We start from the raw sequence: 15,985 nt of genomic DNA, 5'->3' as shown, positions 1-15,985 counted from the left end.
TAGTTAAATTGATGACTGTGTTGTCTATTTCAATTTGTACTTCCATTAGCGGCGTCTGTAGCGTCTGTTTTGTGTTTTGTTTTGTTTTTGATTTTTGCCTTGTTTTTCTCCACCGTCTGTTTTTTCTTATCCTGCTTTTGGTTGTTGTTTTTGCTTTTTGTTGTTCGATTTTCCTTTGTCTGCTCCCAAGTCCTGTTTTGATGGGAAACGGGGCCTCAGTGTTCTGAGGCGCTGCAGTCTTAAAAAAGCCAATTCTTGTGCGGGTGTTGGTGGAGGGCCAGTGCCTGCCTCCCCATCTGTTTCATATTCCGAACTTAATTCATTCTCGCTCTGTTCCACTGTTGTGTTTGCCCCACTTGTTTGTGGTTTGGGGGGGGGATTGCCTTCTTATTTGGTCATATTTCTTAGCAAAAGTGTATATTCTCCCACTTAAATAATCATTGCGGTCCCGCTGAAATTTAATTGCTTTGCGTTCTTTTATTTCTGTTTCTAGTTTCAAAACTCTTTCTTTGATTTCATTTAGACTCTTGGTGATCTCGTCTTGATTTGGTTTTTGCTCAAGTTGTTGCATTATTTCCTTAATACGGACTATCATTTTCTGTCTATCACTGTCTGCGAACTGGATTAGAATTCTCAGCATGTTTTCTGAAGACTTTGCGCTATTTTCCGCCCACATTTGTAGCATTTCTGGGTCTGGCTCCTCATAAGTTGGGGCTACTAAGATTCTGATATATATATATAATCATACATTTTGTTATTTATAAGGAATATTATGTCCACGTCTTATTTTAGTAAATATATTTATATATCACTTATTTGTCATGTATTATGCTCTATATCATTCTATGGCTTTTGTATTTTGTAAACTAACATACGCTTTGTTTTGTAATACGTGGCATTTATGTTGCTTTGGCTGATGCAGCTTGTAAAATAACATCCGACTTGTTTTGTAATACGTGGCATTTATATCTGTATTTGTATATGTGAAATTTAGGATTGCTGCATCACAGAATAATTGATCCTTTGTATGAGGGAAATATGCCATTCACTTACAAACACCCCAAGGTACTTGTACCCCTGTGGGAGCACATGTAGCTCTGGGGCCCATAACAGGACCATTTTGAGATGGGCTATGGGGTGTATAGATTTAGCTGTATTTATCTTCAGGCCTGAGTAGGTCCGAAAAATGTTCAGGATTCGCAGAGCTCTTGGCCCAGAGCTGGGAGGATCATCCAGTAAGTACAGAACTTCATCTGCGTACAGTGAGATTCTGTTGCTCACTGTCGACCACTGGAAACGGCGGAGCAAAGCATCTTGCCTCACCCATGCTGCCAGGGTCTCTTTCGCTGGGGCAAAGAGCAGGGTAGAAAGTGGGCATCCCTAAAGGGGTCTCATCCCAATGGGGACAGGAGAGACAATGCGGCCAATCCATACTCTAGCTTGAGCTCAGTCTAATGTAAGTAATTAATTTGGGACCAACTTCTAGATGAGTTAAGTGTGTAAAGATATTAACAGTCTACTGAGTCAAACATGTTCTATAAGCCACCCATGAGTAGGGCTTGGTATCCTGGTAGCACTCATTTCAATGGCATTGTTGACTCTTCTAATATTATGCCTAGTAGCTCTTCTGGGCATAAGCCCCAACTGGTCTTGGGTAAATCAGTTTCTCGATCACTCCGGACAGTCCATTGGCCAGTACTTTTTCCCAGGTCTTGGTCTCCCTCTTTAGCAGTGAGATTGGATGATATTCCTCACAGCGCACCACTATGACCACCGCCCACATGTCTTTAGACAGTTTGCCTTTTAGAGCTTCCTGGAATGTCAGCAGCCAGAAGGTACCTACCTAGGGCCAAAGGATTCTCCAAAACCTTGCTTGGTGTCTATTGGGCCCTAGTGCCTTACTCGGATCATGAAGCTGTGCGAGGGCTGCCCCAACTCCTACGGGCTGACATCTGTGCCTAACATTTACCTGTTCGCTAATCCTTATTTGGTCACTGGGAGGTCTGCAATGAAGCATTACAGGTCAGGCCACCTCTCTACCTGGTCAGGGTTATTCAATTGTTGATAGTGTGTGGCAAAGTTGTGTGCTATATTGGCACTGCCGTGATATGTAAACCGTAGTCCAGTTTAGGGTGTGCAAAGCCACGGAAGGGCCTTTCTAGTATTGTCTCCCCACTGTTGTAACTGGCTGCGCATAGCCAGTCACCCTACATATCTCCTGTCACAGGAGTGTCTGGGTATGCAGAATCCCTAAAAATAGTCTTCCTCATCTGTGAGGTACAGCCGCTCCAGCTCGCTTATGCAGGATTCCAATTCAAAGGTCTTTTGTTGGAACATTCCTCTCTGGCTGTTATTGTAACTGATAATTTCTCCTCTCAGGGTTGCCTTTTAAGGCCTCACAAAGTACCCTCAAACCAGGGACAACGGAAATACCTGCAGTGTCCCGGTCACTACGACGTAGCGCCCCAACTTATCATGCCTTAACTTCGCCACCATGAAACAGATGTGTGTCTGTATCAGGATGGCTACTCCCTTCGAGCAGCAGTGGAACCCTGTGTGGAACACCTGTGAAAACCCTCTACATGCCAGGAAGGGAACATTATTACCTAATAAGTGTGTTTCTTGAAGGAGGAGTATATCTGGGTTGTATTTATGTGCTTTTTTGAGGACCCTCCCTCTTTTTATATTATCTAGGCGATCATTGATGTTTAGCAAAATAACGATGAGCCTCCCCATATAATCCTGCTTGTCATTCATCGGGCCAGGGGATGTCTCATCAATGACAATGTCCTAAGGTCGAGTGCATATGTTGTGTGCCAACTAACTCAACAGGAATAGTAGCCAGAGTGAGACAGAAAGCAAGAAAATCCCTGCAAAGAAATCTCCCCTACCCCAAACTAACTCCCCCACCATGCCAATACTTCACCAACAAGAAGTACCTGTTGTGTTACAACTAGGGATGAAAGCCATCTGGGCTAAACTAAGGTGTGCTCCTCCCATACTGTGCAACGTACCACCACAGCAATCCCTATCACTACCCACCACTCCTTCCAACAGACACAAACAAAAACAACAACCGAGAAATCAAACTGGGGCATGGATTACCAACTGTACCCTAAGACCACCACTCCATCTTATAACAAGCATTTGTGCATCCAACATTGATTAACTGAGTCAAACCTGGGGCCCCGGGAGACTGGCAGTGGGTCTGGTGCAGCAGCAGCGTCCTGTGTAAGATCCATCTCAGTTTCTGAAGCCGACCACCTTGCCTGCGAGCAATCTGGTCCGAGTGAACTCTGTTCTCGTGGTGTCAATTCCCTCATCGTGGGGCAGTGTTTCAATCTCTGGGAGGCTTCTTGTCTCCACCATCCATGATGTGTCCCCTCCCTCCCTCCTTCCAGAAATGTTCCCCGGTTCCTCGGGTTAGGTCGCTCTTCAGCGCAATCCCATGCTGCTTCTGGTATATGAACTTTTTATCTTGATAAATTACCTTCATTCAACCAGGAAAAATGAGCGTATAACAAATGTTCAAGGCCTTCAGCTTCTGTTTTACCTTCTGGAAGGATGTCCGTTGCCGCTGGATCTTCAAGGTTTTGTCCTGGAAAATCATTACCTTGGAAGACTGATTGGATGAGTTGCTAAGGGAGCCTGCAGCTCGAAGGATGGTGTCCGAATTTACATAGTTGAGAATGCAGCCAATGAAAGGTTGGGACGGTGAGCCCACAGCCGGCTTGGCTAGAAGAGCCCTGTGCGCCCTCTTCATTAGGAAGCAAGAGGAGACCTCAGGAGTAAGCACCCAGCTCCTCAGCCATTCCGAGATGAAGGTGGTTGGAGTGGCCCTCTCTGCCACTTTTGGGATGGCTACAATGTGCAAATTTGTGGGTCGTGCCCTACCCTCCGCTCTTACCTCTAATTGAATGACCAATTTTTGTAATGAAGCTAGACTGGATTCCTGTAACTTAACAGTGTTTTCAGTTTCTGAGACCCTGCTTTCCACTTCCTTGTCTTTGTTAACTGTGTTCCGTAAGTCCTGCCTAATTAAATATTAGTCAAATTTGAGCTCTCCCTTTTTGTCTTTCATCGTTACTTTGAGGTACTGGATGTCCTGGAGGATAGAGGCTCTCTGGGGGCCTTCTGAACGGACATTACCTCCTCCTCTGGCACCGGCTATCTACAATGTCGCGGTCTGCTTGGTATATTTATGAATCTTCTGTTTAGCCCAAGAACTGAGGGTTTTTCATGTGCCATAACGGTGTACAGGCAGTGTAACCTCCCCCTTGAGAGGAACCCAAAGTGAGCAACCCCGCCTCTTGCCTGGAGGCTGACTCATCACATGGGCACCACTCCACAGCGCACCGGGTAGCGCCTGTAGCTACTCGCCACTTAATGCCACATCTTGGGTCTCAAAAGGGCATCATCCAGCCATAGCTGCGTCCCAGTGCCCCTCTGGAATCGCTCTACACAGAGACCGGAGACCTCGCCCTGGTTCACAGCCCAGGCGATGGGCCCCAGATACATGCCCCACGGCCCGGCGGCTCTACCGATCCCAGGGAGGGGAACACTAGTAGCTCACCGTCGCACAGAGGAAAAGAACAGCATTCTCAAGTGATGGTGCCAGAAGAGGTACAACACAATAACATGTACACGGTGAGCTCTCCCTGGGGGAGGCCCTCTTTGCTCTTGTCTCTACCAGTGGACCACCAGTGCCCAGCATCAGGAAACTGCTGATGACGCAGGAAAAGAGGGCGCAGAGGCGGAAAAAAATTAGGGGGGTGGAGAGTGGCATTGTGGGTCCCACAATCTACTCTGTCCCAGCCACTAGCCTTTGCTGCAGCAGGGGGTCCCGTGGCTTGATACCCCACACCAGAGCCAGAGGTTGGCTTCCAAAATGCAATGTCACCAGGGGGCCCAGAACCTCTTCCATCCCAGGTTGGGTGCAGGCCGTGCCCGCATCTTCAGGCACTCTCAATCCGCGTGCCGAATGTACAAGGACCCCCTTGCGAGCCGACTGATTCGTCCCTCGACAGCGTCTCTTTGCAGCGAGTCTGTGGCCCTCCATAACCGTGAGTTGCAACGCCAGATGTCGACGCACCCGGTCCATGAAACTCAATGTAGCCCCCTGGTTTCTCTGGCCCCTCAGTCCCCAGCAACTGTAGAGGCCAAGCCGGAGTTGTCTCCAGAGGTGTTCGCTACTCAAATGTCCACACCCCACCCATAACCGCTGGCGCCACCCTACCATCCCCTTCAATCGGCGGTGTTGGGCCCCATGTAATTGAGTCTATTTCAGTGGGGTCCAGCAAGAGATATCATTCCACATCCCTGGGCTCCTTCCTGTTTAGAGAGCCCCGAGGTAAGGCACTGGTTAAGGCGGGTTGAGGACCAAGCAGAAGACTGCCCCAGAAGTGGCTGTCCTCAATTCTCAGTCATCAGCTTCTTCCTCCATTTGCTCGCGGCTCAGTCTCGCACTGCTTAGGCCACATGGCTGCCCCTGTCATCGATGTCGGACCACTCACAATTAAATCATCCTCTGGGGGCTCAATCCGGCATGGAGAGTTTGGGTAAGGCACCAAGAAAGGCGTATTATTGTTGCGTCAGTGCTGAGCTCTTCTACAGAGGGACCACCAAAGCTACACACCCCACCTTAAGAGTTTCTGAGCAATTAGTGTGATGGCACTTTTGTTGAGCATTAGTAATGGTGAGCAAAAATCAAGTAATGATCTTTAATCACTTAATACACTTTGGAGTACATTGACTTTTACAACCTGTTCATCAGCTGCTGAGAATTACATTTGTGGGCTTCTAAGTAGATTCAAAAGTAATGATTGATCAAAGGCACATAAACATTTGGGGCTCACATAAATAATTAAGGAATTCCTATGAACTTTTGGAACTAGTGAGTCGCTTTGAATCAATTTAACAAGCTTCTTGGAGAAATATTTGAGCTCCTTAGACCATTAAGTTTGAGATAAAACGATTACATTACTGAGCCTCATAGACCAACTAATGAGATAATAATTTCAATCATGAAGTCTTGAGGGTAATATTGAGCTATTGAGTTTAATGAACCTTAGACAATTAATAAACTTGCATACCAGTTTTTTTTCTGTGACTCAGTAATGAGCTTCTTGTGATTGTTTACTACTAAATAAAGAATTCCTTTTCAGTGGTATGTGCAAGTGACTGGCTAAAAATGATAATTGTACTTAATGAACTAGATAATTGATAAAAAATAAATGTTTGTGAGGTGGCACAAAACACTAATTGTCAGGTATAATCACTTAGATGAAAAGAGAGAGAGAACAACTGGGCGCTGTTTATGTGGAAGTATGTATATCTAGCCACAGTGGCGAAGTATGCAAAGCTGGTCTCTGGGCGGGCGAGCATAGTGTAGGAAATGCAGAACTGATGACTAACCAATTGCTCTTTGGGTGTTTGGGCGCTCATGAAGGAAGAGGCAGGGTGATAGCTCTGCGAGGTGGAAGAGTGTACAGGATACATCATGAGTGATTCATATGACCAATGGGGATAATTGGGGCGGGTTGATAAGGAGTACTAAACACATGGGGCTGACGCATATCTGGTGGGCGAAGTAGAAAAGAGTGAATTGAATGGTTTGGAGTGAGTTTATGCAGGTGCTTCTGACTCATGAGTTCATTGGGTAACCATGTGACTTGGCAGGGTAATCGCTTTGTCAAAGAGTGGCCAAGTTTTTAACTTCTTGGTCAGAACTGAAGCCACCCAGGTTCAGCGTGCTTAGAATTTTCCCATTTGATAGCTTCTACAAGTTCAACTCTTAAACATGTAATTTTCCAGTAGGCAAGTGTTCACTTATACAAAGACACAGTGAAAATTAGGGCCATTTGGCACCCATGCTCTTGGAAGTCAAGGATTATGAGTGTGTGGCATGTTATTGAAGTGTCTTTGCTTGCTTGCCATCAATGTGGATATGCTTACCCTGCTGCAACGTGGATATTCTTACACTGCTGCAAATGACTGCTCTTCAGTTTTACAATTTGGTTCCTTTCACAAGCTTTTAAAGTTCCACTGAAAAATACAGAAATGACCATTATGTTATGCGTTCTAAACTACATTAACATGGCTTCTTTCACAGATATGTGAACATTAGTAGTATTTCAAGCAAACGTTTACCAGTCGGTTAACATGCCTAAAGAGCCAAGTAAGGCAATCTACAAAGTCAATGACAGGACTTGTCTCTTCCGATGATTTCTATATGCTCTAGTATCACCTCTGATGAAACCTCAGTGTTTTTTCTTTTGTAATACTCCCCAGGCAATCACTGATTTGAAGGACAAACTGTCTGAGTTGCAGTGGAAGATGATGAACCAAGAGATGCAAACTAAAACCCAAGAGACAGAAAGGGAAGAGCTGAAGGAGCAACTTGATGTGCTTCGCAAGTGAGTCCTGAGCAGTAGTTATGTAATTGGGGCAAGTGAATGTTGAAGAGCAGATTCAAGCTTTTGCACCATGCAGATCAGTATTCTTCCCATTTTTGATGAGAAAAAATGTTTTTTTACTTGATCTTGATTCTTCACTTGAATTTTATCAAAATTATAATCCATGAGCTCTGAGACGTGTACTGCATGCTGCACTGGGCCAGTTACATTGTAAAAGCCTGCTCAAAATAATGGCAACATTGGCCTATTGTGTAAGTTACAGTTGACCATAATATTGATTTGACCTTTAGTAAGTGTCCTGAAAGGATCCGCGTCTGCAGGGCGAGCCAGTTTTAGCACTAGCCTCTTTCGGTAGTTGAGGTTGCATTGTGGTTTCTGCAAGCAAGTGCCAACAAGTCAAATTGATATATGCAGTAAAGTTAATAGCAAATTTTCACAAATACCTTATTCTCCATTCTTTGCCAGGCTCGTATTAATAGAGTTCCAAATACACACCAGAGTCCATTGCAAATACTATTCGTGATATTATTTTGCATTGGACAATACCTTAACGTCTAAAGGACCCTGTGAATGTGAGATTTCTTTACTGTATGATATAAGACTCCAATCGTTTTGGGTCTGACCATAATTGTGCCACATAGTGGTGACTTTAAGGTAAAAGTTTAATTGTTTTGCTTATAATGCCATCCTATATCATTGGTAATGGAAATGAACCTTACCAGGAGTGCGAGGGGGGAATGAAATAATCCTATAAGATGCCATTTGCAGTGTGGGATGTAAATTAAAATGAACATTGGAATTATTCCGCCATTGTTTTCATGGATACTGGCAGAGGAGTGTCCCACTGCGTATCTGTGACCAAAGTGAAACTTGGACTTCAACCATAGAATCATGTACCAGTAAACTCTAATTCGCCCATCCCCACGTCCAAGCAAATACCGAAGGCAAAGCCTGACCTGCCGGTCTCATCCTTCCCTGACATTCTATGAGCAGCCACTGATAACTAAAATGTGTGTCTCCCTCAGGGCACCTAATACAAACCATGATCTTCCTGTTCTCTCCTGCCTGGCCACCCTGAAGCATGGATCACAATCTATTAAACCACCATCTATTACCCGCCCCCCCCCCCCCCCCCCCCCCCCAACCAGTTTGTCCAAGGCAAAACCTGACCCTCATGTCCACTCACGTCCTGGCACCTCATGAGCAGCCGCTGGCCAACTCTGCCCTGACCCCACCCTTAAGAGGACTCCAGGCCAAACCTGAACCATTCAACTCCTCTACCGCCTGCAATGCTGAAATCTGCCCTACCAACTAATCCCATCAAGGGCAAAACCAAACCCACCAGAATTCTCCCACCACTCCTGCTACGGAGCATGCACTGCCAAACTCGGACTCAACCTGCGAGGGCTTGCCTTCTGGTGAAATCACCACAGGCTGCCCTTGAGAGCATGGCTCAGGAGTTAATGGAGCCAGAGGAGTAACTGATTGTGTTCCTGTACTTGGAGTGTTAATCAGACTTTGAGACACTCAGAGTTGTGGCTCATGCAGAAGTAACAAACACAGCCATAAGCCAAGGTAGAGCAGAGACCCTCTAGTGGTGGAGTAAACCTTCTTGGAGTCTGGAGCAAGAACTCCTGCTACTCTCCATCGAGCATGATATTGGGAAGCTGCTGGTGCCCTGTTCATGAGACGCTGTTTCTCTCCCCTACCTCCTCTGGGGCTGTTGCAAAGGGAGAGTGGCTCCCCCAGTCTCTGGACCACTATGGAAATTAATTTATTGACTGATTTCAAGGTCTTTCGTGACATAGCTGACAATTGAGTAGCACAGATTGCAATTCTTCATCACCTGTTAGCTTACTCTATTAAGCAACACACAAGAACAAGGAGTGCAGTGGACTATGAATGTCTTATGGGTCTTTTTAGTTGCTTGTATTGTCTTCTGCCTGTCTTCTGTAAAGTTGCATGCGTTATGTGCAGAAACAAAATATCCATATCTTTGCTTCTAAATGTAACCACTGTGAGAGGTGCCTCTTCGAACTGCAGAGAATGTAGACTGGTGATCATTCAATGGGGTTTTGCATGCAAAGACATCAACATAACTGAGAAATAAGGAACACCTTTGCAGTCGGCACAATGGGCTATCTTGATAGTAACCATGGTTGATCACAGATTATAATATCTCTCATATAGATCATAATCTGCTGTTTCCAGAACTAAAAACAACTTCAGAATGTAGTTATTTTGCGATAACGTGTGGCTTTACACTGTCAAGACCCCTCCACCAATGAGCAATATGTGCTCGCAGTATAACGTGCCCATGAGTTAAGTTTTTGAGCTTCGAGCTGGCGGGCAAAAAGTGATCATACAAGTCGCATAATCATTTTTTTATTATAAACATTTTATTGTTTTTTTTTTAAGGATAGTTACAACAACAAAGTAAAATACAATAACTTCACACTAACACCCAGGTCCACAGAAAGATCCAAATGGATCACCAATGTCAAAGGTCGCACCCCCAAACCAATAGGCCATATTCCCCCCATTTGCCCCATATCTTATATTTGCTGGTACAGCCTCATGCGACATTGATCCACACCTCCTGCTCGGCACACCAATTCAAACTAGTCCTTTGGTGGTGTTGGAGGGTGTTGACATTTCCACTTGAGCGTAATGTCCCTCTTGGTGACCACTGTTGCAAAGCCCACAAACGTCTGGTCCTGACTGACTCCCCAACCTCATCCAGGAAGCCCAGCAGGGCAAGTTTGGGTGCCAGCTCAATCAATCTACTCAGGACACGAGTGATTGAGTGGGTTATCAGCTGGCAGTAATGTGTCACAAAGAGCACTGCCACATCATATTGAAAAAATCTGCAATGAAGTGAGCAGTGGAGGCAGTGAGGTTCAGCGCTGGAGACGCTGTGGTATAAAATAGGTTGTGTAGACACATACACATTTTTTTTTTATTTCTTAAAGTTTTTAGTCATGAGTTACAACAACAAAAAAACACTGTGCAGCTGATCATTTTTAATACAAACTGTGTCCCATACACAACTTTGATTCTAGAATAAAAAATATGACCTATACATAGTACAGCAGAAAATGAGAGGCAGCAAAGTTCATCAGCATTTTTCTTGGCATTATCGTAACATAAGGCGGCGGAATGACTTAACATATAGGCAGTAAATGGACCCACACATCACAAAGGTCTCGAGGCACTTGGCAGTTCCTCCACATAACAGGAAGGTTGATCACGGCAATAAGCCACATCATGCAACCACTCTGTCAGCTGGGGCGCCGGTCTACCATCTCAGTGTAATGCAACTCTGCGTTTGGCCAATTGTACAGACATTGCCACTAATTTCCTAATACTGTACGGTAGTTTCATTTCGTTACCCAACAGGTATAACTTCACATCACACTCAATTACTTTCCCCACCATTTCAGTTAAGGCTGACATCTCCCCAAAAAGCAGCCACCTTAGGATGTAGTGTAGTTCCTATTTTCCCAATAGGCTCTGCGCATTTAATAACATGAACAGCAGTGTAGACGTAGGACTGAGGTCATCTAGGTCTCTACTGACTATGTTAAACCTAATTTAGGTTTGCGCCAGCTAGCTCAGAGGTCACTGGAAGGGAATTCAGTTTCCGACAATCGCATAAACATGACAACTTTGCTCCCTCAGAATAAGAGTATATCTCTAGAGTCGTGTGAAAACAATAGACAGATATTTCACTCAGTCAGCAGTGCATACTTAGTTTCACCAGAGTGCAGAGAAATAGAGACGGGCGTTTTCAATAAAAAGGTGTTATTTATTGAGCAGTCTTCTTTCTCATGCAAGAGAAATAAATTGCCACAATTGCAATACTTAAAGTAGAGTGCGTACAGTAAAAGTAGTATTATGAAATAATACTGTAAAAGCATTGATATGGTTTCTTAGCCATATGATACTTTAAAATGGATAAAATATATACATACATAAATACATTGACTAAAAGGCTCAACTGGTGCTTCTAACTACGCCTACCCTGGTGTACTTGACCTAAGCCTAATACGTGGGAAGGGACAAGTAGCGATGGTAAGTTGTTTAAGATAATTTTGCCAAGAATCTGCATCAAGAATTCTCCTAAGGGTTTAGTCCGCTCCGTACATTGGTAATAGAATGTGGGAGGTCTGGTATCTCTTTCCTCCGGACTCGATATTCCAGCAACCCGCAAGGGTAGGCTGGAAACACTGGAGCTGGATTTTCTCGGCTGGAGAAAAAGACTGCGTCTCTCTCAGTGCGTCAAACAGGAGGGGCGGCTTCCGCAGGCACTCATCAGCTGGGCTCTCGGGCAAGTAGATAGCCGCTCTGCTCCAAACCACTGTGTGTTTGCTTAAGGCAACTGTTGGTATTTTATACCTGAAAGGTGCCGGGTTTGACGTAAGGTTGGACATAAGACGTCACCAAGAACTAACAGTTCTTGCAGGACTTCAGGAGTTCTTGTTCAAATCAAAACAAAAGCAGGGGGGGTTTTCCCGGGCTGCTGGAGGCTTGGTTTGTTTAAAGAACGCGTTGTGCTTTCTAGGAGCTGATGGGAGTAGCCATGCTGTGCTTTGGATTGCATGGGCTATTACTGAATATGAATCTGATTCTTATGCCTTTGTCAGGACATTATTGATTATAACCTCACAAGGGCATAAATCGGGAATATCGAATTAGGGTCCTAGATAAGAACACGACAAGGACAAGCCCATGCTAAATGTATAAAATCAGCGTTTTCAACCACACACCTTCTACAAGAATGGGAGTCTCTCAAACCATATTTATATAACTGCGCTGGTTTATAATGCATCTGATGGACGTATTTATAATAAGTTTGAGATTGCCATTTATCACAAAGCGACCGGTCATCCCAAAACATTCTTCCCACTCATCATCGATTAGAGACTGCGGCAGAATAGCATCCCATTTAGCCCTGGAGCTCGTCGCGCCAGCACCTTCATCTAGTTGCAAGGCAGCGTACAAGCGCAAGACCCATTTAATTTTTGACTGTGCAGTATAAAGGAGTTGCAGAGCGCTCAACGTTGAGGGCTCCTCAGGAAAGCATGGGTATAGGACCCGCATGACAGTGTAGCCTAGTTAAACAAATGTCAACATAGCAACATTCACCTCATCCTTTATGAAGTCCTGCAAACTAATAAACACCCCACCAGGAAAGACCTTCCCGAAATTCCGCATCCCGGCCTTATGTAAGACCTTAAGGGAGCCAGTCTCCCAGTAACAGTGCTGTATGATGCAATAAAGGCATAGCTGGTGCATAAAGTGGAAGTCTGAGCACGCTTCCCTAATGAGTGCCATGCACGGGCTGTACACCGTCTATCTCATCCCACTGAAACACTGTATTCGTATTCACAATCATTGCCTTTAAAGGAATGGGAGGAACAGCCCCAGCTTCAACCGCAACATGCAGCGTGAATGGCGGTCCGTTCTGCCAGTAATAGGCAAATTGCGCCTGTGCACAGAGGTAGTTTAAGTGAAGATCAGGCACTGCGAAACCACCCATCCCATAAGGTTTCGTCCATGTCTCCCAACCAACCTGTGGTTTCTTACCCCCCCCCCCCCCCCCCTCACCCCCGCCCCCCCCCAAGCTAGAGTGATCAGCAATGACCGAAGCGTAACAAAGAAATGTTGCCTAACAATGATAGGTACATTTACAAACAATTACAAAAATCTCGGCAGCATTACCATTTTTATCAGTGCGACACTGTCTGCAAATGTCAAAGGAAGCCTAATCCACCGGGCCACCTTGTCTTCCAGCTTAGATATCGCTGTTCCATAATTGGATCTTATAACTTCTTGCTGGTCCCTGTGGATTCAAACCCCCAGGTACTTAACAGGGTCAGTAGTCCACTCTAGGGGGTAATTAAGGTCAAACTGCTCAGTGCAAGCTGTAAGTGAGAAGACTATGGACTTATTCCAATTGATGGTGAGGCCAGAGTACCACTCAAATCTGATATATTCGCGAATCACTTGCTCCAAATGTGCCGGTTCCCTCACATATAAGACCATGTCATCTGCTTACATGGATTTCGCTAACGGACGTTGGTAAAAACTCAGTGCCGTCTGTATGTCTTTGTCTCAACACACAGGCCAGAGGTTCCGACACAACCGCAAATAACAGGGGCGATAGCGGGCAACCCTATCGGGTGCCACGCTTGACTAGGAATGCATCAGACGTATGGCCGTTTGCCCTCACTCAGGCTACCGGGTCTGTGTAAAGCAATCTAAATCCAATTTATTGAACAAAAAGGCACGCCCATGCGATGCAACCCCGCAAACATACAAGTCCAAGCAATCAAATCAAACGCCTTTGCGGCATCCAATAGGACTGCCGCCGCTGGTAATTTAGGATTCAAAAGATGCATTACAGCGAACAGCGTACGTAAATTTTGCGCCGTAGAACGGGTGGGGATAAACCTCAATTGATCCGGTAATACCATCACCGGCAGCACAAAGACGCAACCTGGTCGCTGACACTTTCGCCAAGATCTTTACATCAGTATTTTCATGAGCGATAGTGGCCTATGAGTCACAACGCTCTGGTGACTTAGCCGGCTTCAATAATGTGACTATTAAGGCTTCCCGAAGCGTGTCATGAAGTTTTTGGTCTTCAAAAGCCTCATCATGCAAGCCCGTTAAATGGGGCAACAATACATCCATGTACTCTTTATAGAACGCCGCAGGGAGCCTGTCAGTGCCTGTTGCTTTGCCATTAGGCAGGGCAGCATTGGCGTCTCTAAGTTCATCAGCCGTCAACGAATGCATGAGGAAATCCTGCTGACCCTTTGACAGCCAGACCAAAGCAACATCCTCTAAATATTGTGCTATTTCGTCTTCACTAGCTGTAGGCTTGCTCCTATATATATCTTTATAATGTGTGACGAACCGATCAAGAATGCCCGCAGTGTCAGAGTACGATGTGCCGCCCTCTGAAATTACCTGCACCGTGCAATTTCTTGCCCAAGGTTCCGTAAGTTTAGCAGGTAACGCTCACCCCGGCCTACCACCCTCACCATAGTACCTAGCTTTACAGCGCCATTACGTATATCGCACTTTCTACTCTGCCAGCTCATTATATTCAGTAACCTGCGCCTGTATGGCCACCAATACAGCATTATCTGGCATTTCTTCATATTGCCGTTCTAGGCGTACCAGATCTTGCTCAATCATCTTCATGGTTCCCGCAGAGATTTAAGCATGCCTGCTTGTAAACACACGCCCAAGGATAGTTACCTTAAAAGCTTCCCATATAGTACATAAACTCTGCACCGAGCCCAAATTATCAGTAAAGTAGTGTTCTATTGCTTCACGCACCCCTTCTCGAAAGACTGGGTTCCGCAGTGCTGAGGGCTGCAGCTTCCATTGAAATGGGGCTGAAGTGTAGGAAGGCATCTGCATTGTTAGCAGGACCGGTGCATGATCAGACAAGGTACGCGGTAAATGTACCACCCTGGAAGTCCATGCATTTATGTCATTTGTGGTGAGCCAATAATCCAATCGTGACCATGTGTTATGGGTATACGAATAGCACGTCCCCTCCCGCACCCCAGGATAACGCAATCTCCAAACATCCGTAAGGGATAGATCATGCATGCCCTCATGAACCGCCCATGCAGCTCTTTTAATAACTGGACCTACTGATGCAACACAACATTAAAACCCCCCCACATATAATGGCAGCATATAGCGTCTATTTTCGGCCCATAGACATTCACAATCTTAATTCAGGTACCATACATCCTACCCTGTATTATAACATATCGACCATTCACATCAATATCCTCATGACTACTAACAAAGGGGATACATGACTAACACCAGCACACCTCGCGCATACGTTGAATAGGCAAAACTACACACGTCCATTTTCGGGCTATGGTAGAGGCAGCATGGCCACTGAGGTGAGTCTCTTTCATTAACGCGACTTGCACATAATGGCGATCCAGATACGCCAATACCAGCCTAGTTTTCTTTAGATAATTTAGACTCCTGACGTTCCATGTGAGCCAATTAAGTTTCCTGATCTCTGCCATTACCTACTCTACTGAAGTACTACATGTAACAGTAGTAGCGTACCATGTAAAACAAATGATTGCGAAACAATAGTCATGTAACCTGATTTGCACAGCTGCACATTCAAACACCCCTGCAAAGAAACCCCCCACCCACCCCAGCACCCCAACAATGCCGAGGAAACCCATAATACACAACAGAGGAAAAGTAGTAAAAAAAATCACACCCACCATGAGTAGCCCACCCACCCATCTCACAGCATGCAGCTAATCGGCTCACTGTGGGGAACTGTAGATTGTAACCATTCGGGGAACACCCTCATGAAGGACACTAGTCACCCAATGACCCCCTTGATGTAATAAGGGGGTCAGGGCTTATTTAGAGCTCTCTGTAATAAACCCGATCCTCCTGGAACCCAGATCAGGCTACCTTAGAGGCCCCTACGTGGGACACTGTAGGTTACGGCACCCACCCCAACATCCAAGCTATAGCATTTGAAACCTGAACAATCCATCATA

General features: G+C 45.4%; 1 protein-coding gene across 2 annotated transcripts in view; it reads left to right on the top strand.

Moving 5' to 3' along the window:
- MAD1L1 (mitotic arrest deficient 1 like 1) overlaps positions 1-15,985 on the top strand; it is a 2,106,297-nt gene that overhangs the window by 65,666 nt on the left and 2,024,646 nt on the right. For both annotated transcript variants that reach the window (XM_086940612.1, XM_086940613.1), the window contains exon 5: positions 7,291-7,415. In XM_086940612.1, coding sequence (XP_086796738.1) covers positions 7,291-7,415 — 125 coding nt within the window. The remainder of the gene's footprint in view (positions 1-7,290; positions 7,416-15,985) is intronic.

The sequence above is a fragment of the Lissotriton vulgaris genome, chromosome 10, assembly GCF_964263255.1.
Source record: "Lissotriton vulgaris chromosome 10, aLisVul1.2, whole genome shotgun sequence".
Taxonomy (NCBI): domain Eukaryota; kingdom Metazoa; phylum Chordata; class Amphibia; order Caudata; family Salamandridae; genus Lissotriton; species Lissotriton vulgaris.
The sequence above is the reverse complement of the archived record's forward strand: the minus strand, read 5'-3'. Positions and strand labels throughout refer to the sequence as shown.